This window comes from Phodopus roborovskii, unplaced genomic scaffold (assembly GCF_943737965.1).
Source record: "Phodopus roborovskii unplaced genomic scaffold, PHOROB, whole genome shotgun sequence".
NCBI lineage: Eukaryota > Metazoa > Chordata > Mammalia > Rodentia > Cricetidae > Phodopus > Phodopus roborovskii.
This window is the reverse complement of record NW_026125281.1, coordinates 10380313-10405556: the sequence shown is the minus strand read 5'-3', so window position 1 is coordinate 10405556 and position 25244 is coordinate 10380313. Positions and strand designations below refer to the sequence as shown.

The 25244-nt window shown below is 41.6% G+C and overlaps 1 protein-coding gene across 1 annotated transcript in view; it reads left to right on the top strand.

Annotated features, from left to right (window-relative positions):
* Positions 1–25244, top strand: part of CUNH8orf34 (chromosome unknown C8orf34 homolog) — a 315486-nt gene that overhangs the window by 182789 nt on the left and 107453 nt on the right. The window contains exon 8 of the mRNA XM_051197032.1: positions 5074–5200. Coding sequence (XP_051052989.1) covers positions 5074–5200 — 127 coding nt within the window. The remainder of the gene's footprint in view (positions 1–5073; positions 5201–25244) is intronic.

Genomic DNA, 25244 nt, shown 5'->3' with positions numbered 1-25244 from the left:
CAAAATCACAGTGGCAGATGTCTTCAGCCAGATTTTGACCATTTGGGCTAAATGTTGCAGAGGATAGGGATTCAATTAGGGGTAGTTGGGGATTTGGTAATAAGGCCCAAGTAATAAGAACTTCATTCTCCAGGATCAAAGTCCAGAAGATTGTTTGCAGGAGGAAGAGACAGGAGTTTTAGATTCTAGTTCCAAACTCAATTAGGGGTCTCAGTCTTTGAATGGAGTAGACTTTCCATGCAGTAACAGGATCTGAGAAATAGTGCAGAATCAACAGAGAGGGAGACAGAAGAAAGCTTGAATGTAAGGGATTTCTTACCATTTGCCTTGGAGCTCTATAACGTTTTCTAAATCTCCAAAGGTTCTAGGGTCAACGGCATCATTTTGGACCACTGATGACCACAATCCACCCCACATTGTGGCCAGTTGCTCATGTTTAATATAGTCCCCTAGGATAAATAATTTGAATCTATAAAACAACCAAAATGAGAATCTTTAGATAAGTAAGATTGAATAGTGATCTCAAATAAGGCTGGCAGAAAAAAAAAAAAAAGAAGCAAATATCTTTGTGAGTTCCAGTGTCACCTTTGGGAAATGTGGTCAAAGTCACAGCAGAGAACACAGCTGAATTCTTACCAGTTTACCATTCGGCAGCCCTGGGCAAACCCAAGACCTGATCTAACACTAGCGTTATTGGCATTCAGATGGGCAGACATTCTTGGTTAACAACTAGAGAAGACTCACCAAAGGTATTGTCACTGGAGAACAACAATGTCTGGCAACAGAGAAGGGTGGGGCCCCTGGTCCTAGTGTTGAAGATGAGGAGGACAGTGGACAAGGAGGGAAAGTGTCCCCAAGGCATATCTCTCAAGTATTTTATTTTCACACAAATTCAATATTAGAGAGACAGATGGGGTGGAGAGAAATGCAAAGATGTCTCATCCTTCTCAAGCAAAAGGTCATTAAGCATGCTGGGCATAGCATGACTCTAAAAGTAGAACCTCGGGACTGAAAGGCAGCTCAAAAAGAGACCTTAAGGTCTTTACAGGAAGGTAGAGAGGAATAGGTCTTGCGTGGCAGAGAATCAGGCTTTGCTGATAGCTGAACTGTGAGATGGACCACACATGACTTAAACTGTATGATAGTGGTCACAGACCACTGGATAGGCAAGTGTGACTGGTTATATATGTACCACAGTCAAGCTGCCTTGGATTCTGGGAGGCAGAGGTTGTGGGTTTGCTTCCAGCAATACTTCCCAGTGTGAGAAGTGATTTTTACTAGCAGAGGTAAGCAGCTTACCAAAGGCCAACATTCCATAAATCTCCCTACCTTGTACAGTGTTACACAAAGGAATTTAAATCTTTTCATCTCGATCGCTTGGTAAATCTTTTGTTTACCCACAGCACCCCCTCACCCGTCACCTGTGCCTGAAACAACTGACTGATTCTCCTTCAATATCATTTTCCTTCATTTCCTTTGCACTGGTTCTTTAAGAATGAGCCAATTGTGAAAGTGTGTGTGTGTGTGTGCGTGCGTGCGTGCGTGCGTGCGTGCGTGTGTGTGTGTGTGTGTGTGTGTGTGTGTGTGTGTGTGTGTGGTCAGTCCCCAACCTATGTAAAAAAGTTACAGTTGTCTCTCATGCCAGAAAAAAAAAAAAAACCCACCCAGTGAGTTTCCTGCCCAGATGCCAGATGTGCTCCTTAGCCCAGTTTACCCTTCTTGCAAAATGAAATTTCCTTATCCACTTACTTTCGCTTTGTTTGCCAGTTTGTTTGTGGACATGGGGAGTGTTTCCAATGCCTGCTTAGGCACTCATAGCCTTGGGTGTTCCTGGATGTGGATGTTTAGCTTAATCAGGTTGGCTTTGAGTTAGAAAGCAAAGACAAAACCATGGAAGCTAGAGAGCACAGATCAGCCCCTGACTACTGCAGAGGTGGCGTTTGGCTTGCTGGATGTGATGGTTTGGGTTCTAGCCACAGATGTGTCTTATTCCTTGGCTCCTCGTATCACCTGTCTCTTGCCATTTTGTGTTCCATAAACCCTCTCAAATAATTTGTTTCCAAGTAAGGCAGGGAGAAAGATATGAAATAAAGGGGGTATGGGAAGGGGAAGCAGCATCCTACTGTGTCTTTTATTTTGTTAACTGAGAGTCAAGAATTGCAACACAATAGGCAAAATCAATGTGGCTTGCAGAGACAGTATTTCCTTTCTCTTAGAGGTGTCTCCTCAAAGAGTGCCTGCAGTCAGGATGTAGATGGTCTTTGAGTTTAACCATATCAACACTCCTGCCATCCCTAGAATGGGTCAACTCACCTTACAAAACCAATAATTTAAGTTGCAAAAGAAAAGTCTTTAGGATAAGTAAATAAACTCATATTTTTTAACACCATCAAATTTACTTCACTTTCAAACTTCAATGTTCAAATATATTTTGAGTTGATTCTTTGACCATTTCTTACAAGTATATATAGCCACTCTTCATCCATGTTTCCCAACTCCTCCCAGATCTCATCCATTTATTTATTCATTTATTTATCAATTTTTTAAATAACCCTCTGAGTTTAATTAGCGCTTCCTATATACCAATATATCCATGACTGTGGGGCCTCTCATTGGAACATTGGTCAGCCCACCAGGGGCCATTTCCCTAAAGAAAACGGACTTCTTCCCCTAGAAGCCATCAGCTATGGATGGCTCCTCAGCTGGGTGTGGGAGTCCCTGTGTCCCTCATTCAAGCATTCTGTAATGTGGACGCAGAACACACACGTGCACAAGTGCAGGCGGCCATGGCTACTGTGACTCCATCAGTGCGGGGACCACAGGACAACGTTGTATCTCAGTCCCCTCTTTACTGCTGTCCTAGGGCCTTTTGCAGAGGCTGTGTGGTAGAGTTGTCACCCTTATGATGCACGCTGTCCGGATAACCACTGTCCACTGCACACAGAAGCTTCTGCAAGGGGACAGAGGGTGGGGATCTGCACTCACCAACGAGTATAGAGCTCTGTATGTACAAGGCCCTTCGATACTATGTCCTTTTAAGACTTGGCTCACTTTGTGATTCTGGTTGTAAAATCCATCCTTTCAACAATATAATTTCAAAAGCCTTAAACTGATTCATGTTGCTATCAAGACACTAGAGCATGCTCACTCTAGGTAAGGATGCAGTGAACCCACAGAACTAGACCACTCCATGGGTAGAAAGAAACATTTATTGGTGATCAAATTGTTTATGCTCGGGGGGCCGGGGGGAAGCAAAGTTGCAGAAAAATAAGATTTCCTAGGACAGTCAGCAGGGTGGGGAGGGGGGCTCTGGGCTGATACAAGCTGTCCAGTTTGACTGGGAATGAGGCAATTAGATGCCTGTGGCCAGGTAGTTCACCTTTTCGGGTGGATTATGGATGGCTCCTAGGGGCTAATCTGCTTTCCTGGTAAACAGAACCACACCTACCCTGTGCCTGAGATACCCCAGTAGCTGAGTTTAGGCCTCTGTTTAACTGGTTAGAGATTTTCTGTTAAGGGCATTGTCACCAATACAGCATTTTGGACGTCTGCATTTTGGACATCTGCTTCGACCTACCATTTTTTTTTTTTTTTTTTTTTTTTTTTTTTGCTCACTGATGCCTACACTTAAATCTAAAGCGTATATTCTAGTTAATAAACCCAATGCAGCTTCATACTACCTGACCCCGATTCTTTAGCATAGACAAAATCTGGCTTTACCTTGTTATGACCAGTCCACAAGAGCCCCCAGAAAGACCACCACTTGGGGCCCAGTCACAAAGGCATGTCCAAGTTTCTTTATTGAGTTCAAGCCCAGACAGGGACTTTGTCCCACAGATTGACTCAGCAGTTGCAGGAGAAGCCCCACCCCCACCCCCAGCCTTGTAAGCAAGGGGTTTATAAAGACTAAAACCACAGGACAGGTCCAAAGCTGATTGGTTGGGGTGTCTAGAGGAACGTGGGGGAATTTCCATAGGTTAATCTTTGGTGCAACATGTGCCCAAAAAGTTGTTTTACAACTCTGTTGATTAACCCTGGGGTCATCTGTTCTTCCTGAAGGCCTGCTTTTCCTGGAACTGGGTGGGAGATGTGAGCCAGCTGCACAGGTTTGGGGATGAAGTTCCCATATTCTGTTTCCCGCCCTCTTTTCTAAAATGGTCCCGGTTTTGGTCTCTCATTCTGGGTGGACAAGCCCCCTCACACTGCAGGTGGGGGTGTCAGGCTGTGTCGCTGCTGTTGACAGAATTATACCTAGAAAAAAAATGGACATTTTATACAAAATTATATAATTATACACACGTTGTTCTTTTTCATAGAAAATACACAAATTACTGGTAGGTGCTATAAAACATGTTCTTTCTCTGTTTAATCCAAGTGGATGTAATTCTCTCTGTGTTGGACCCTAATTTTGGGGTCCTGATGAGCCTGATGGGCCGATGGGACACAAACACCAAAACCAGGAGATGCAACAAGGAAGAGGTGTTTATTGAATGAGTGCACTCCAGTGTCAGCAATCTCGGGGAAAGCTGCACACCCCACCCCCCCAGCCCCCTGAAGGGTTTAGGCTCCTTTTTATAGAGACAAACCACAAATCAGCATACATGCATGGGGCACAAGGTGACTGATTACAAAGTATGATCTCATGTTTGAGAGATCACCCAGGTATGGCCTATTCTTATTCAAAGGATAAACCTTAGAATGACTTGGAAAGTCCCCAGGCTGTCTGTTGGCCAGGTATGACCCAGACAGGGCTGTTCCCCTGGGACCATTTGTTCCAGGGTTGGGGGCCTGTTTTCTTGTTGTGGGCCAAGACCTGTGAGAAACTTCTTTCATACTCTGGCTTTCTCTTGGCTGTCACTAGCCCTATTCAACAAGATCAGTCTAGCATGACCATTAGCCCCCTCATAGTAACTTTCTTGTTTTCATAATTTCTGTTCTCTCCTCCCATGTCAATGCTCATGCCTTATGATTTTCTATTTTCCGCTTGCAAGAATTATTCTCCTGCCCTTTTCTTTACATCCTTACTCTGCAAACTAAAATCTTTCATCTGTTGTTGTTGTTGTGTTTTTACAGAAGATCTGGATGACTTAAGAATGGAGGGCGTAACTACCGTGGTACTTTCGGGGAGCAAATTTAACCAAGGTCGTCCTCCTCACCCTGCTGAGCCTCAGGCCAGAGTCACACTCAACATCTGCTCAAGGTGTGCCAGGTAAAACACTGGCTGGTGTGTGGTACACAGAGTCACCATCTCCAGTTTTTAAACCTACGGTTTTTGATGAGAAGGGTGTAGCTGGTGCTACGAACATGGTTTCCTCCCAATCACCTTGGTTCCGACACAGGCAGAGGAGTTAGTCTAGCAGTTTGTCTCTGTGCCCAAGGCCAGGCTGACCAGCTGTGAATCAAAGAGCTCAGATGGTCTTCCCTTCACAGCCTGAGACCCCGTTGAGTCTTTTAGTCTCTACAGTGCATTCCCTGTCTGCTCTTAATGTCTCTTTCAAGAGAAGATTCAAGGGGGATTTGAACATCCAGAGCCACTGTTCTGGTGGAAGCCTCACCCCAGCCCCTGGCATCCATATACCCACAGGGGCTGGGATGTTATGGTGCAAATCCCATCCAAGCCTTCTCCCTTATCTCCCTCCAAACCTACCAGCATCTCAGAATGCCTACAAATGATGACCCCCCTCACACAAAGATGCCCAGGACCACTCCCACAGGGTATTTAAACTGCCCCCACCAAATAGACATGTGGTTTTCCTGTCTCTTTCCCATCTCCTCTTTGGGGGGTGGGGGGGTTGGAGGGCCATCCGGGAGCATTGTATCCACTAAACATCGGCTTGTTTAGAAAATTCAGTTTGATTTGGTCTGATTTGGGTTGCAGCATCGGCAGAATGGGGTGCAGAAACTGTTCAGCCACCTTGGAAGCTTTCTAAAAAAGTGTTTGTTAAGGTAGAGCTCAAATTCTGATATAATTGGCCCTTGGGCCTGGCCCTCATCCTGCTCGCCTCCTGGTAAGAATTTAATCAGTTTGGGGCTTCCCAGTTAGGGCAGCTGTAAGCAATCTTTGCTTACACTACATGGGGCCCAAGAAGCAGCTTGGTTATTGCCAAGTCAGCTCTGGGCCAGAAGCAACTGGCCAAAATAGCACCAATTCATTCTTTTGTAGGAACTAAATCTCATTTGCAAAAGGCTTTTAAGTCTGCTTAAATGATAAAACAAGCCTCCTAACCCTTATGTAAATGGCTCAGATTAGCAAGCACAATGTAGTAGCTGGCCAATTTTGTCTCCCTTCTTTATGTCTAGCTGCTCTATTGTGCTGTTTGAGAGGGGATTAGTGGCTGGGAAATAAGTAACGGGGTAAGGGTAGTCCAATCAAATGGGATTTTTGTAGCTTTTCCTCCTTGGCTTTACTCCTTTGGAATTTTTATTTTAATTGACCCTGGCTTAGAAAAAAACATAAAGGAAAACTTTCAGAAAATCAAGGGAAACTGAAGATATTAAGAGAAACACTAAAGCACATTGAAAACATGGCCAGGAACATCTCACTAGCTGTATGTGTTTATTAGGGCTCTCAAGAAAACTACTAATTTTGTTTGTCTGTTTTGTTTGTTTCTTGAGACAGGGCTAGGCTACCCTGGAACTCACTCTGTAGACCAGGTTGGCCTCAGACTAGCCCGTCATTATAGGCCTTCTTAGGGAAGAAAGTTCTTTTGCTTTTTGTCTTAACTTTATGTTTTGCTTGTATAAGTTTAACTTGAGTGAATTGGGTGGATGCTTGGAATTTTATAACATTTATAGATGTGTTGGATCAAGATGAGTGTTTTTCTCAGAAAGGAATGCCTGTCAAAATATCTTGCTAAAGTATTAAAGATTGAGTTGAGAAAAGACCAAACACACGCTTATCTCTTCATCATTCTACCTTCAAAATGATAGAGTTGGATTGCAATCACAAACAACCTGTGTTCAAAGCGAATCCGTAACTGAGTTTATTCAAGAAATATTCAGCCAAGTAAAATTTTGGTTATTGATATGCCAGGAACAGGATATAGATGGATGTGTACTTACAAGTCCAGAATCAATACAAAAGTTTTAATAAAGAACATATGCTGTATGAGTGACAGGAACACAGAAGGTGAATTCTCAGAACTTTCTCCTGAGAGGAAATGGAGGCTCATTACAATAGTTAGGAACTTATTTGGTCTTACCTCTGGAATAATTTATGTGGGTCCTCTGTGGGAGGGTAAGAAGCAGACATTTCACGGTCTTCTTAAATAGCAAATTTGTCCGTTCAGGGCTCAGCTTCATGGGTAAGTAGACGTTAGCACCTAGTTGTTGGAAAGAGAAAGAGGACAGGGTCACGAGACAGACACCTTCTTGTCTCAGGTGAGAATAATTTGAGGATGGGGTATACCAGGATCCAAGACCTTCAGTGGCCTCCAAAGCCATGTCACAGAATAAATTCTACAGGCAAGGTAGGCTGAGCTTCAGAAGAAAAAAAAAACAACTTCTATTATAGATGAGAACATAAGAGAATGAGGTTGGGCAGAAGGTGCACAATGGCAGTGGCCTCCAAGACAGGACCGCCATTCTTAGAAGTCAATTTGGAGTTGCAAAGAAAGAGGCTTCAACAGGGACAAACGTTACTTCCCATCAAAAGAAAACACACGTCGTTCCCCAAAGCAGAAGAGCAAACCATCAGAGCCCTGGAAGTTGAGTGGCTTTTCTTCTAATGCAGGTGATGACTCTGTCATTCCTGTTGGCTAGGGTCACACCTCACAGTCTTTTAGGAATGGTCAGTTTGAAAAGACAGCACAAATGAAATGAGGGAAAATTAAGGCACTTCATTTCTAAGAATGTAGCAAGGACTTTGTGAAAATAGAAGTTTTACAAGGTAGGGGAGATAAAAAGATTTAAGTTCTCTGCTATAATAAAAACTTTTACAGTGTAATAAAACCTTTTTTTTTTTTGACAGAAAAGACAAGTGTTCAATTGTTTTATATACCCTCTATGGGTCCATATAGGGGTTAATAAGGCTTTACCAGGTTGTGGCATGCTGGGATAGCCTGTTCAAGCCAGTTGTTCTGCCTAGAATGTCTTCATGACCTCTCTTCCATGGTGTCTGGACCAGACTGGAGGTGTTGCACACTTCGGGGCCAGGCAAGTGTCTGATCACACACAGCTTCCAGGCTGCTGTGTCCACTTATTTCTATGTGAAAGGAGGGTCAAGATTGAAAACAAGAAGTCACAACACCAAGCTGTTCCCCTAGACGCTTTTAGGATTCTGTGCTCTGTCCAGGACAGAATTGCGCATTGAAACCAGGACATTTCAGTGTCTAGCCGACACACAGCTGGCTGTCAAGGGTGGGAACAGGTGGTTTCTGTCCATGTTCCCACCCCACACTTCCCAGCCAGCCTCCTTCTCCCCTTCCCAGAAGCACCACGAGTGACTGAGTCAGGCTCCAAGCAGCCAGGGTCCCATTGCCCATTGAGATATTTCTTGTGTGTCTCAATAGTTGTATTTTAGCATTCACCCTATGTTATATAATCTCGTAAGGAGATCGTGCATGCCCTTAACTTGTGGTCTTCAGAAAATTCTGAATTGAAGAATAGCATTCCATTGTCATAATAAGGAAAATAAGGCACAAGTTGATTAAATAACTTTAAAAAGTAGTATTAGCCACTGAACAGAGCTGTTAGTTTTAGGTGCAAACTCCTCTCTTAATGAACTTTCAAAGAGTCCTTTCTTTTTTTCAGCTAAAACTTCATAGCATCCAGAGACATGCTTGTCTTGACCATATACTCCCTCCTTTTTCTTTTCTTTTTCCTTTTTTTTTTTTTTTTTTTTTTTTTTTTTTTCTTCTTGTTTTAAAGACAGGGTTTCTCTGTGTAACACTCCTAGCTCTCATGGAACTCACTTTGTAGACCTTTTTTTTCTCTTAATTTTAATGAAAGTAGATATTTTTCCCCCCTTCACATAAAATGCCCTGATTAGTTTCCCCTCCCTCTACTCTTCCCAGTCCCTCCATACCCCTCTCCCACTTGGATCCACTTTCTTTCTTAGAAAACAAGCACGTTTCTGAGGGATAATAGTAAAATAACATAGCAAAAATAAATTTAATAAGGTGAAAGAGAAACTAACAGATCAGAATTGAACAAAACAATGACCAGAAGGAAACGAACCCAAGAGAAAGCACAAGAATGTGAGACCCAAGAGTTCAAACACTCAGGAACCCCATAAAATAAATCACTAAACAGGAAGCCAGAATGCACACAGAGGACCTGGTGGAGTCCCAGGCGGGTCCTGAGCATGCTGCTTCAGTGTCTGCGAATCCCTATTAGCTTGCTTGGTTGATTGGGGGCTGTAGTGAGATAGTCCTTCTGTGGCACTGACCACGCCCATTGGGGGGTGGAGCCATGGGCGGAAGTGACTGTGGAAGGAGGTGGGAGGGGGCCAGGAAAGGCTCTCTCTTGCTGGCATGACTTGGACAGGAGAGGATCGGGTGGAATTTCCTGGTGTTCATCTGACTAGGTTGTAAGTTATTTCTCCCTGAATAGACATCTATTCGGCCTATTTGTTTATCCTGCTCCTTAGTTACCGCGATAGGGGGCTCTTGTTTTCTTTATAGCTTCCATTCTCTCTGACTCTTACAGTCTCCCCTCTTCCATGAGTTTCCCTGAGCTCTTATGGGAGGGGTTGGACGGTGACCTCTCACTTAGGGCCGACTGTTCCAAAGTCTCTCATTCTATGCAGAATGCCCTGCTGTGTGTCTCTGTATTTGTTCCCATCTGCTGTAGGAGGAAGCTTCTCTGGTGGTGGCTCAGAAAGGCACGGATCTACGAATACAGAAGAACGCCATTTGTCGTTTTATTGCTACTTTTTCCCCTTAGAAAAGTGGCATTTGGCTTTAGTTCCCTGGGCTATTTAGTCTTAGGTTTTGTGGGTTTTGTGTTTTTTGTTTTGTTTTGTTTTGTTTGCGTGATAGATATAGGTTCCATCATGTGGAGTGGGCCTTAAATCAGTTATTGTTTGGTTACTTAAACAACCTTTGCACTGCTATTGCTTAGCAGGTAGAACAGTGTTGTAGTCAAATGGTTTGTGGCTAGCTTGGCATTTATGTTTCTTGGTAGCATGCAGAGTGCCTTTCTTTATCAAAGATGCTAGGGCGGAGAGGTGAAGGCCCTACGTAGGAACAGGCTCAACTTCTCCATCTTCAAAGAGTTGTGTAGGTGTTGTCTTCAGCAATGGGGCCTTGCCGCCAATTTGTGGAGAACAACATTTAGTCTTGTCAATAGTCTGAGTTGTTTGGGGATTCCCACGGCACCTTTTGAACCAGCAACACAATTAGATGTGACCCAGTCCCACTACTGGAACCTTCACTTGTTGACAAGAGTTGTCTGTTTGGGACTCTGTCTCTCCCATTATTTGGCATTTATTTTTCAGCTGAGTAAGAGCTCCATTGGGTACATTTTCTTTATCCAAGCTTCTATTGAGGGACATCTAGGTTGTTGCCACTTTCTGGTTCTTATGGACACAGGATCAGTGAACAGAGAGAAGGAGGAGGGACAAGAGAGAGGGGTGGGCGGGGGAATGTCAGGGTAAGCAGAATTAGGTAAGCAGGTCCAGTACATAGAAGGGAAACAGAAAGATGGGAGAGGAAAAAAATTATACTTTTGTGCTTTCAGAATTAGCAGTAAATATCTGTGAGCAGCTGGATTTGGAGAGGCTTTATAATTATAATATGCCCATCTCTTATTAAAGTGATAGCGTTCCTCCCATCTTTTAAGAGGTCTTCATGCTTATATTGTTTCCTGAAGCTTGTTTCCTGAAGCTTCTGCAATAAACAACTTTCCTGAGAAGTGCCTTTCTGTTCCTGTGATTGACTGACAGAACCATTTGGGTGACTCTTAAAGGAGGAGTCAATAGCGTGTCTTTGTAATCTTACAATCTTTGGAATGGCTTAGAATGTCATGTCTCTACTGTGGTGAACTTTTTTTTTTTTTTTTTTTTTTTTGAACTGAAAAACTAAGGAACAGAATGTATTAACAGATCAAAGAAAAAATGTAGATTGTATCTACAAAACCTTCTCCTGAGCAGAGGGCTTCAGCAAAGCTCTGGCACTCCACCTTCCCCAAACTGTGTCCCAATGTTGGGGGCAATTGTGATGTCTCCAGCTACCTTCCACACAGTATTGCAGATTCTAACAGGGGCAATTATGATATCTTTCTTTTCTGAAATTAGTATGTTCTATGTTCTTAGGGACACAGGAGAGGTTACAGAGTCTATTTCCCATGACCTCCAAAGCAGCCAATGCTTACCTATCTGAGAGAGGATGCGTTTCCTCATGCTGTCCCTCCCCCTGTTTCTCCTCCTGGTCCTCCTTCTCTCTAGTGCTGGGGACCAAAGCCAAGGCCCTGCATTTACTAACCAAGAGTTCTATCTCCCCATTTTGCTATATCTCCAGTCCTGGACATTAACTCCACAAATGGGGGCTGTAACCCATGACATAACCATCCCCCCAAAGTCCTGTATTCTCATACCTTCATGTAGGAGTTAGGTTTCAACATGGACTTCACTGGCATGAAGATATGTGAAACATACTAGTTAGTTATCAAGATTATATGAAACAATGTTCCCTTATAAATCAATACAGCTAATAATAATGAGCCCATATTCATAGTAACAAGTGTTCCTCTTGACCCCCCAAGACCAACAGTCATGCTGTAAAGTACCTCAGGCCACCTCAGTCAGTTACAACGTTTGGTTTATAGAAATGTCATTCCAGTCATTTGATTACTTAGTCAACAGGCTACTCATTACTTAGTCAAAGCCAAAAGGAGAGGAGAAGATACACATGTACTACATACACAGAAAAGCGAAGGGCTCCAGGTCGGTATAATCAGGAAGCTTCACCAGGGAGAAGACCTAAGAGATGCCGGTAACTTGGGGGAGGAAGGAACCTTTTGGAAAGAACCACAGATACTGTGACGAAGTGTGCTGTGTGTGCTTTCCTCGGTAGACTCACACAGTCCTCCTAATATGCTTTGCTATGGGATGAGTAGAATTCATCTTCCTTGGTTCATATATTCCCAAGAAGGGTCTTGAAGAAAACTGAGCTCATTTTGGAGGTTCTGTCTGTAAGCAGCTAAGGGAAGATGGTTTCTGCATTAGTTCCTTTTCTTGACCGTCGTAACATTAAAAAGAAAAAGAAAAAACCCTTCTGTGTTACTTGCTATAAAGTATTTAAAAGATTAAAGCCAACTTTTAAAGTTTGTTGATTAGCATACTTACAATAAACAAGAGGCCTTTAGGCTTTTGCCTGTGTTTCATGTGTGGCTGGGAAACTACAAATGGAAGACAGCGGTGTTTTAGAGTCTAGTTGTTCTGAGTCAGAACCTCATGGCTCTATTCTGCTATGAATATTAGCATCCTATGTGTAATTTAAACAAATAGATGACATCATCTGACAACTAAAATAATGTATAGTTAATAGATAAGTTACATGTAAGGCGTAGTATAAGTATTCTAGTCCAGAACATCTCATTGTCCTCTCCCTCAGATCATAAACAAAGGAAACCATTATAAGCCAGTTTAGGTAAGTAAAACATTGTCGCTTTGGAATATAGCGGTGCGTTTCTAGCTGTTGATATTGGCTGTTTGGAGGTGGACTTTTAACCAGACATTGACCATCTTGTTTTGTCTTTGGACCATCACTGTGGTATAATTTGAAATCTTTGCATAAACTAAAGAGTCACATGATTTGTTTTCAACTGCAAATCCAAAGTATTGGTAGGCTGATAATACAAATTTCTGAAAATTACCAGCAAATCCTCAGTGACTTAAAGAAATGGTGTGGGTTTTTGTTTTGATTTAGTTTTTTTTTTTTTTTAAATTCTTCTACTTTAAGTTTTGCTATTAAATGTCTTGAGTTTTTGTTTCAAGGTAACAGCAAAGCTGATTGATGTCAAAATAAGCAGAAAAATGCTGTTGTTGAAGTATCCCATCACTGTTTCAGGACATTCTAGAAAGTCCACCCTTTAGTTCTGTCTATCCCCTGCAACTCTGAGGAGTTAAATCTCGTTTTGTGAACGCATGCCAGGGAGTTCCGGGTGGTAAGATGCCATTTGCTTTTGATGCTGTGAGTGTTTGCATTTCTTCATGCTTAGCATCGATTGTGAACAAAACAGGGTTGGGGAGCAGAAAGCCATCTCAAAAGAAATTAGATTATAGAGAACATGCAGCGATGCTGGCTCAGGGAAGGCAGCCTCAGAATCGGAGCAGACTTTTTTTTTTCCCCAAATACCTCGACGGATTTCAAAACTTGTCTGCCATGCAACTGAAAGTTCATTATTGTTTCTCTTTTGCCCCGTGGTGTCACTAAACTTCTGACGGTGGTTGTAAGCTAAAACAGAAATAGATTGCTTTGGCTCACAGCACACTGAGGAAAAGGCCAATGCCAAATCTTCTGTGAACTAATTGTGAACTATCCATCGTACGACTTATTAGCCGATACACATCATGTTCTGTTCACTTGTGTGCACATTTTGTCCAGCTACTCTTATAAAATTTAATTCAGCAATTTGGCATCAGAAGGGATGGTGAACTAAATAGGCAGGAACTGAAAAAAGGAAAACAATTACTTTTTCATTGGCTTAAATTTATTTATTTTATTTATTTATTTACATACTTCATAAAATTGACCTTCTCATCCAACAGCATTTCACTAGAGGCATGTACATAATGAGACATTAAGCCATATTCAGCTTGAAAGTGAATGCACTGATCTAGCACCAACTCTATATGAGACCCTGTGATATCCTTTGAGAATGAGAATCATCACTCACGACGACCAGGAACTTGTTATCTGGAATCAGGCACACAAAGTAATGGCAAAAATTTTGTTAGTCAGTTTTCTATAACTGTAATACAATAGTGGAGACATTCGTTTTGGTATGGAAAAAGATTCATTTATGTTCACAGTTAAGGAGATTTCCATCCATGACCAGCCGACATCATGGCTTTGGACCTGTGGCAAAACAGTATTTCGTACACTCATTTGTGGTGGAGCAAAAATGCTCTCTTTCTGAACAAGGAAGCAGAAGAAAGGAAGAGAAAGTTGATCAGAGTCTCACTGTCCCCCTTAGGACACATCCCAAATGATCTAAACCACACTCATTGAGCCATCCCTAGTAAAGATCCTGTGGTCTTGTGACAGAGCTTGCTGGAGATCCAAGTCTTTAACAGACAGTGTTTGAGAACACTCAAGATCCAAGCTAGAGTAGATGGCGGTACAGCTACGGACACAAGTGTATGTGGTGTGACATCTTTTTGTCTGCTACATGTGATTGGTTGCAATTTTACAGAGGGGGTTGCTAGAGAAATAAGACCACACCCTCAGAAATATTGCTATCTGGCTTTCATTGTTCATTTCAGATCTGCATGAAGCTGGGAACCACTTCAAATCTTAAATCAATTTCATAGTTCCTATTATTTCTAAATCAATGCAAGATCCACCCTAACTTTGGCAATTGTTTTTGATTCATGGTAGGGGTGCACTCAAATGTACGCGTGAATATTCTTACGCACATTTTTCATGTTGCATCTTAAAAAAAAAAAAGCTAGAGATCCAGGGCAGGAGGCACAGTGCTACGACCTCAGCTTGAGCTCTGCATACTTTTGCTAATCAGATAAGATAACCTCTATAAACGCAGTTTCTTATGTGGACTTGGGAGCAGAGATGTCTCATCCTAGTTGTCATGGGAACTGAGGCTTGCTTCCATTTATAAACTGTACTGTTTAGTTTGTTGTCAGCTCCACACAAACTAGACACACCTGAGTCGAGGGAATGGCCTCCATCAGATTGGCCTGTGCTCAAGTCTTGATTGTTCATTGATGGAGGACAGTCTAGTCCAGTGCACACAGTGCCACTCTTGGACAGGTGGCCTTGGGTTATGGAATAAAAAGGGAGCTCATTGTGATCCTGGAAGCAATCTTATCGGTCAGCAACTTTCCACCATTGATATGGGAATGTTCTCTAGCCATTTTGGTGATGAAGAATAGGAATAAAATGTACTGTTTTGTAGGACATATAGATTTATTTATTTTGAAACCTATTATGACAGCACAATGTTGCTACTTAACTTTTTGCTTCTATAGTAGAGAATCCTTTAATAATGAAGATCATTATTTTTACAAAGTGAATACCTCTTTTTACTTAATTGCCAACTCAATAATTACTAGTAAAATGTAAGAATTACATTATTGTACATGTCATTGCAGTTTAAGAGTCTCAAAATTATTCAAAACTGAGGATGTTTGAAATATTTTATATATAATTATGTGAGAGATAAAATGATTAAGTTCATTTTTAAAAGTTTATGGGGCTCCAATTAGACCAGATCATCTGTTTTCAAGTTTCTGGAGTCATTCACAATGTCATACTCTCTGTGGCCATATAGTTTTCCCACTTATCCAATGAGTTATTGCTTCTGTATTTTTCAATTTGTCTTCAGTTTGAGAGCTTTTAACAATGCCCAAAGCTTCAGATTTCAGGTGTTACTTTAATTTGTCTAGCTTTGCTAACCAAGTGTCAAAGACAAGGTAGCTAGTAACCCACATCTCCCTATTCTGAAATCTGGAAATCCAAGGTCGGGGGTCAACATGGTTTAATTATGGTGAGGGGTGTCTTCTAGGTTGTAGATGATTGAGTTCTCATTGTGTTCTCCTCTGGCCTCTTCAGGTGAAGATATTGTCTTAGTTTGTTTTCTGTTGCTCTAAGAGAGTACCTAAGATTTGATAATAAAGGAAGAAAGACGGGATATTTTGGAGAAATTCTGGAGGCTGGGAATCCTGAGAAATGCTGTTAGCCCGAGGGCCACTTTCTAAAAAAACAGGCTGGTGAAGAGGGTTGACTTAGGTGTAAGAACACATGTGTGTTTCACTTCATGTCCCTATATTGCCAGTACCAAGAATAGTGTCTGGAACACATTTAGTTACTGAACAGGAGCATAAGTTAGTGGTAAGAGTGTGTGGTACATTACTTTATAAAAACAGCAATAATAGTCATTCTCTTGAGCACATCCTGCCATATATCTTCCTAGAACTGAGTTTATGTGTACTGACTTAATAGTGACAGCCACAGTCATACTCTATAAAGAATCTAGCAAGGAATCTAACCCTAGGAGGCAGTTCTACACCTCAGTTGTCATGAGGAAGGAGCAGGAGCCATTGGAGGAAGATAGGGAGGGGATAATATGGCTGTGAGGTCTGTGGCTACCCTGTGTAGCATGTGACTACCCTGTTAGCCTGTGATTTCCCTGTGTCGGCCCTATGTGGCAGTTTCAATGAGAAATTCCCCGGGTGGGCTCAGACATTGGAATACTTGGTCCCTACCTGGTGGCACTGTTTTAGGTCAATATAATGTATAAAATGCATGTGTTATTTTAATGGGGTAGGTTATTAAGTCACTACAGTATACTATTCCATTGCCTATTTGATTAAGAGTTTATAGTTAATTGTTTTAGGGTTTTTCTTTGTTTTGGTTTTTGGACTTGCTGTCTGTCCGAGGCTGTCTTTGAGCCTTGTACATGCTGTGGACATAGTCTCACATCACTTTGCCCAGATTGCTGGGATGTTTTTGATGTAGATGCGTAATGTTAACTGGAAAAAAGAGAGACATGAACACAGTGCAAACAAGTTGTTACTGGAAGACAGAAAATATTGTTATCTTTCCAATGAATTTTTACAAATGGAATTATCAAAGCACTCCTTATTTTACTCTGTCCGTCTACCTATCAACCTCATCTCTACATTATTTGCATATTATATATGTGGGAATGTGTTTATTAGAAAGTATGGAGACATAAATAGGTATTAGTATCAAAATGTTTATCTTTTGGTCCATTAAAGTGTGGGTAGAGAGGAATGGACTTAATACTCACAAATGCCTTTATGTCTGAAAAGTTAAAACAAGATTGTGGAAATACTTTATAGCTTTCCTTAAGATGAACAAAACCAAATGTGAGATATAAGCTTTCCAAATTAGACATCTTTCTTTCCAATTTCCAGATCTTAAATTTCCTTTTTTGGACATGATTATAAGGGAATACTAATGTCAACAGTTCAGTATTGCTACAGTGGTTGAGTTCTCTCTTCTGTATTTGATATCCCCATTAAGCTATGTTCAGCAGCAGCCGTTGTCACAGCAAATAGGATAAATTCAATCTTCCTGGCAAAGAAAAACATGAAATGCCAGGCTCCTGGTTTGACGTGACTCATAACATCCACAACCCTGGTTCATAAACTGGCCTGATATTTCATGCTCTTCGTCCATTTTCACTCACTTTAATTATCACTGAAAAACATTTTATTCAAATGTTTTAGTCAATACTCTAACAAATGAATGTGTGCTGATAGCTAAGCCAATTTTTAGCCACTAGAAAGTTAATAGGATGACCAAAATGAAACTATCCAGAATCAACATTTAGGATTAAGGGACCAAAGCTGTTTTTTTAATTTAAAAATAAATGCATCATTTTCCTGCTTTCTTTTTCTTTCTTCTACTTCCATTTGCCTACATACCTTGCTCCCTCTAAATTCATAGTCTCTTTTGCTTTGTTATTCTCTCCGGCCCGCCTCCCCCCCCCACACCAATATATAACCACAACTTGCTCAGTTCCTTTAGCGCTTCTTGTTTGTATATAATTTCAGGGATGACCAATTGATACCAGGAGTCCTTTCTGTTCTCACTTTTTTTTTATTTGTCTGTAGTTCTTTGATTAGCATGAGATATCACCCTTCCATGTTAGCATGTGTCTTACTTACATTTCTGTTGCTGTGACAAAAATCCCATGACCAAGGGAACTTAGGAAAGAAAGAACTTAATTTTGTTTACAGTTTCAAAGGATTAGATGGAGAAAAAAAAAAAAAAAAAAAAAAAAAAACAGGAGTGAGAGCTCACTCCTTCATCTTCAATCATGGGACAGAGAGAGGGATGGGGGTGAATTCCAACTGTCTTTTGAAATATCATCTCCAATCTCAGTGACACACCTCCTCCAACTAGATCACACCTCCTAATCATTCCTACAGTTCTACAAGCTGGGGATCAAACATTCAAATATATGACTCTAGGAGAGGGATTTTCATCCAAGCCACCACAGTATGTCTACTGGTGCTGTCCTTGTTTAGGTCTTATTTAGGCATCATATTAATGAGATATTATAGTGATGTTTCCCTGGCATTTCTGTGTGACAAAAATCTCATAGCAGATTTCCTGGTCCCCTGGCATTTACAATCTTTTCCTTCCTCTTTTATGATGTCTCCTGAGTCTTGGGTGAGGGAGTTATGCTATAGATGTATCAATGGGTGATGGGAACTCCATGATCAGTTCTGTGCATTTTGACCAGTTATGAATTTCTGTAACCATTTCAAACTGTTGCTTCCCTCCTTTGGAAATTTGCACGGCACCTCTTGACACAAGAGAACCAGTCCTAATGGTTAGGGTTTTCCATATAAGTTCTGGATCGCTGTTCATCATCACATTATTAAAAATATTTCCTGAAAATATAAAATGGAATCACTTTCTAACAGCTTCATTTAGCAAGACAGAGAAGAAAATGAGCTGCTCACAAGAGACGTGGGACACAGCAATGCAGAGATGTTAGGTAGAAGCGATCTAGTCATTCAGAGAAATGGGGTACTCAGAAGACCTAGGAAATAATTCAGTCATTAATACGCAAGGAATTTCATTAAATATGCATCTATTTCATTTATAAGTGATACTACATAGCTCTTGTATTTTCTGTAAAAGATCTGTGTGTGCGTACTGCCATTAAAATTTTCCTAGGGGCTCTAGCACTGAATTGTGAAACATGGGAGAAATATAAAATTTTCCTAAGCTCAAACATTAAAAAATAGGAATATTTCATAGTCTATAAATAGAGCTATGCATATTTGAAGGGCACTTCCCTGGAAGGAAAAATATACTTATTTTTGTCATTTTGAAAATTAGTACTGGCATTAAAGCCAAGCACATCCAGGCTTTCCTCTGCTTCATAAAGGGCAGTGGGACAAGAGAGGTGGCAGGGAGTAGAAGGTCAACTGTCCTCAAGAGTGTGGGCTGTGACCCTTTAAAAGCATCTGCTAAATAATTGTCCAAGGGGGACTCTGTCTAAGACAAGGTGACCTACAGGGGCAATTTCTAAACATATTCTTCAATGTATCTTCCATTGTGTCATATTGTATGCCACCACTGATTGAGAGAGGGACACACACACACACACACACACACACACACACACACACACACACACACACACACAGAGAGAGAGAGAGAGAGAGAGAGAGAGAGAGAGAGAGAGAGAGAGAGAGAGATTGAGTCTAGAAGGGCCAGACCTTGCTTGGTGAGCAAGACGTGGCTGACAGTCCTCCAGGAAAAAAGCCTGCACATTTGTAATCAGATTGAAAATGAATCTATTAAGGTGTCTCTAGATTATACCCCTACACTTCTAACACATTATTATTATCATTATCATCATCATCATCATCATCATCATCATCATCATCATTGTGAGAGCCTGGAAGTCAACCAAGGTTGACTAGACTTGCTTTTAAAAAATATTTTATTTATGTGTGCATGTACATGTTGTCATGATGTATGTAGGGAGGTCAAAGGACATCTTAAAAGAACTAGCTCTTTCCTTCTACTACGTGAGATCTGGAAATCAAATTCAAATTCCTAGGCTTGGAAGGAAGGACTTTTCACTGCTCTGCCAACTTGCCAGCCTGGGATAGTCTTTGTAAAGGTGTGTGTGTGTGTGTGTGTGTGTGTGTGTGTGTGTGTGTGTGTGAAAGAGAGAGAGAGAGAGAGAGAGAGAGAGAGAGAGAGAGAGAGAGAGAGAGATAGATCAATAAAAGCCAAAAGAAGACATTCGATCCCTTGGTATTGGAGTTATAGGTGGCTGTGAATCTATGTAAGTGCTAAAATTAATCTCTGGTCCTTTGGAAATGCAGCACCAAGCCCATGGCCCAACGCTTCTGATTTACAAGATAATAAATGGTTGCTGTATTAAACCATCATGATTATAGTAACTTGTTAAACAACAACAGAAACTCATTAAACACTTGCCTGAAATATCCACTTTGTGTCTAAAACTTTAAAAATTCTGTCATGTTTTTGGTGACAATGATGTGTCTTTAGGTTTATCACTTGTATCAAATGCACCACTTGATATAGACAGCGAGGGAGGTGCCCTGTGTGTGTGTGTGTGTGTGTGTGTGTGTGTGTGTGTGTGTGTGTGTGTATGATATGCTTGCTGAGCAGAGGGTGTATAGAAACCATACATATATGTTCTCGGTTTTGCTGTAACTCTAAACCTTTTTAAACTTCTTATCAAGCAAGACCAGTTATGTGTATTTAATACCCTATTTAAGAAATGGAATGGCTTGTAAGAATTGTCACAGCAGGGAAAACAATGGGCTGACTTCATTTATTAAGACATTTTAAGGTTCTCATTGTTATTTGCTGATATTTAAATACAAAATACAAGATGTCCTCTCGGCCCTTTCTGTTTGTACATGTGATCTCCAGATGGTGGTGATGCCTTGGAAGGCTAGGGAAGCTATTTGAGAGATAGAACCTTCCTGGAGGAAGTAAGTCACTAGAGATGGGCTTTGAGGTTTTACTGCCACTCTATTTCCTGTCTACCCTCTGCAATTATACAGACAATGCAACCCACTCCCTCAACAACCTGATACTATTCCTATCCATGATGACTATTCCCTCAAAATGTAACCCAAAATGCCCCTCTTCCCTTACGTTGCTTCACGCCAAGTATTTGGTTATACCAACATGAAAAGTAAATGTGATTCCATCCTATCAATCTTCCTGACTATGAATAAAAGCTCTGAAATAGCAAATAGATTTATACATCCATCACTTGGCAAGCCAGTCCTTTCAATCAAACCTTTGGATGGCTCAGTGAGGTCCTTTGGGGATGGAGAGATGAAAAAAGTTCATTGGACTGATGGGGTCTTGGCTAAGGTGAATTATCAACTCCAGGACATGGCATCTGGGATGGCTTTCTGAAGAATCAAGAATGATGACTTTTGGAGTTGAGTATGGTAGGACAGGCTTAAAAGCATATCTATCTCTACCGACATGGGCTTTGGTCCTCATTTGTGACATTTTTCCTTCCTCTTAGAAGGCATCTGTACCTACTACTTTTTTCTTTTCAATTTCTTAACTAAGTTAAGTGATCTAGCTAAATTAGACGTCTCAGAACGTATTTATAAATATTATGCCCATCATTTGTGTGGCTTAGTAGACTGGTGGGTTGTTTTGTAGACACTAACTTGTTTTCCATTTCCAGCATAACTATAGAACTCATATCAGATGCTCAAAAATGTTTTGAGTAGCAAAGTGGATAATTATGCCGACTCTTTCCGGAATTGAATTGCTATGTCTGGAGCTACAGCTGGTTCAACCTCTAAAACCATAAACTCAAATTGGTTAAAGGTGAATATATAACAGCCACCCAATTTCATGGTCTCATCTATCATGTTTCAAACTAAGTTTTACTGTGCAGACCTATATATTCTATCTCAAAAAAAGACTGTGTTTATTATTGAGGTTTAATAAGAATCAGAAAAAAACAAATAGGCCGAATAGATGTTTATTCAGGGAGAAATAACTTACATCATAGACAGATGAACACCAGCAGATTCCTGGTCCCAAGGATGCCTCTGGATGCTCTCCTGTCCCTGTGCTGCAAGCCAGAGAGCGCTCCTGGGGCCCCTCCTCAGACTTAGTTCCCCCCAGGTAATGTCTGCCCCTGTCTCCACCCACAATGGGCGTGGTTTGTTCCACAGATGCTGACAAAGTGAACATCTCACTACAGTTTCTGAAATATAAGAACATTCTATGTCATATGGATGCTACCACACAAGTCAAAGCCTGCTGGTGCCATGTTATTGCAAGAGAAGAAATAACTGCATTTAGTGACATCCATATTAGAGCTAAGTGAAGGTCAAGAAAATAAAATCTTGTTTGAAATAAGTTTTCTCAACAACTCAGTTGATGGGGGGATGTTCTTCAGTGTATATGTCTCTTTTATTGGTTAATGAGTAAAACAGTTTGGCCAGGCACGAAGGATAGGTGGGACTACCAGACTAGAAGGCTGGGAGAGGAAGGCAGAGAGAGGCCACCAAGAGATGCCATGCTGCCAAAGGAGTAAGATGCTCGATTACAGGCAAGCCACAGCACACCTTACCTCCTAAGTGCCTCAGCAGTGAAGAGAGCAATTTCCTGTTCCTCCCTGCTTACATCCTGTTTCTGCCCAGCTATGTCACTTCCTGTCTATCTGTATAGACCTCTAGACCTCTATGGTTAGCTAATGGCAAGCTCCATCCTCTGATGCCCAGACAGGCTTTATTTATGAAAGAAAGGTATCACTGCATGGCCCCACGTGGCCAGAATGTTAAAGGCAGGGCAGGGGCAAATTGTCCCACAAGGACCCCAGTCCGACCCTAAGACAGCCTCTCGCTGCCTGCAGACAAGGAGGCCATGTCTGACTCACTGGTACTCCCCTCCATCCAGTGCCTGTGGTTTATACAACCCCTAAAATGTTTGTCTTTGAAAGTGGCGGTTCCCCCCAGCGTTTATTTAGACAGAGGGACACACTCTCAGACCTCGAGACTTCCGAGCACTGGCACATCCAATCCAGCTCACAGCCTTGCACCTGTCCCCCTACCATGCAACTGCATTGTACCTGCCTAGCACCCCCCCCCCCCCAGCAACTAATGTGCACAGCTTCAGCCCGCTGGGTCCTGATTGGTGATGGTGATTGGCAACAGCTTGCTCTTTTTAGTTTTTGCTTAGTATCCAAAGGTTGGACAACATTGGAACAAGACCGACCAGAGCTTCAGTGTCCTTGGTGGGCTTGCTTTGGTGGCACACATACCACACTTGCTGGCCACACAGTGTTTTATTCATCAACCAGTAAGAGAAACATATATACAGAAGGACATCCCGCATCATTCAAATGAAGAAAATAGGGGCCATTGGAGGACAGGGGATCACAGTGTCCCTATTAGCACCCTATGTTTACTTTAGAATTTCAGACAAACCCTCATCTATGTCAAATTGTTGTTAAAAATTTAAATTTTCCTAATTTTATAATTAGAAAAAGTATTAGGTAAGAGTCACTGAGAGAACACACACACAGAGACACACAGACACACACAGGCATATATATATATATATATATATATATATATATATATATATATGCATATATATATATATACACACACACATACATATATATATGTATATGTACACACATATATATGTATATGTACATACATATATATTAAATACAATGTGCTATTGTTTATTTCTAACTCAATTATCATTAAGTTGAATGTAAATCAATACTGGACTTCCAGAGCCTTACTCTCCTTTAATAGTTATCTGGTGAGGTTTAAGATTCAGCTGGTTTGTTATACAGAACTTTGAGACTGATAATAAAGGAGGAAAATACCTTTCTTTCTGGGTTGTTAGCTGCTATATTTTATAGCAAAAGACAGAGTAACAAAAGAAGGTGAGCTTATGAACACACAGATGGAGAAGGCCAGGCATGGAGAGGGTACAGAAAGGCTTAGAATGTGAGGGAAAATTCCATTATTGTCTGGACTTCTGTGGGTCCCTTCTCTGCTGACAGGATGTCTGCTGATTTTCTTCTTCCTTCCATGCTTGACACTAAGGTAGAGACAAGGAGGCAAACAGACATTTATTCTATCATGGAACTTTCCCTCACAGAAGGTTATTTCTGCTGTTGTCAGAATTGTCTTTCTGCTAGTTCTGAAAGCAATCCTATGCCCAAGAAGCATGCTTGGGATGGAGCCTTCTAATCTCCTACAGCCATATTTTGAGAGGACCTTCTGCGTTATTATGCTTACCAGCACACATTGTTGAACTACGTAGGTTCAATGGATTAGAGGTGTTAGTCAATCCTGGTGGGTTGGGAAATTCACCCTCAAATGTCTGGATTGATGGACTTTGGAGACTGGACTGGGGCCTCCCTTGAGTGGCTTTGTAAGAAGAAAGGGTCTGGAGACATGGGTTGGTGGTCAAGAGCACTGCTTGCTCTTCCAGAGGACTGGAGTTCAATTCCCAACATCTAGTTGGTGGCTCACACCTTCCTGCCTGTGACTCCAGTCCCAGAGGAGCTGACATCATCTTCTCATCTCTTAGGCACTGGAGGAGCAAGGGTAAAACACACATAGGCTTAAAATAAATAGGAACAAATTTTGAAGGGGGAAAGCAGAGCTAACACACTCTACTTCTCTGTGCGATGCCTTCCATCCTGTTATGACACAAGAAAGTGGTCTTGTCAAGATGCTGGCTGGCAACTGCGTGCTAGATTTCTTGGCCTTCAGAGCCGAGAGAAATGTCTTTTCTTTCTCTATGATATGACATGCTTGTGATATGGCGTTCTGTTATAGCAGCAGGAAATGGACTAAGAAAGTGGCACTAAGGAATGGAATGACTCATAATATTTCCTATCTAATTTTCTTATACATTTATGAAATTAAATTTCAGACTCTCTTAGTTGGGGTTTCTGTTGCTGCAATGAAACACCATAACGAAAAGGCAAGTTGGGGAGGAAGGGGTTTATTTGGCTCACACTCCAGCATTGCTGTCCATCACTGAAAGAGATCTGGACATGGCAGGACCCTGGAGGCAGGAGCTGATGTAGAGACTACGGAGTGGTGCTGCTTATTGGCTTGTTCCCCACGGCTTGCTCACCCTAACCTCTTACAGAGCCCAGGACCAAGAGCCTAAGGATGGCACCACCTTCCCATTGATCCCTGAATGAGCTGGATCTCATGGAGGCATTTCCTCAGCTGAGGCTCCTTCCTCTGATGACTCTAGCTTGTGTCACGTTGACACCCAAAAGCAGCCAGTACACACATCCTACTTTTTCTCTAAGTGAGAACACAGTTCTTCGTATCTCCACTAAGCTCTTGGTGGGAAGGGAAATATGTGTGACTCAACTAGGAAGAGTGAAGCCAGAGAGTCCCATATCCCATGGAGTCTTTATAGTCCAGTGACAGCAAGGAGAGGGAATGCCTCGGTCTGGGGCTGAGAACTAACAGGAAGTTTAGCCTTGAGAAAGCTCTGATAGTCTGCGCATATTGAGCAGAAAGGGATGTGGCGATTCGAAGCTGACTTTGAGGACAGGGGGCC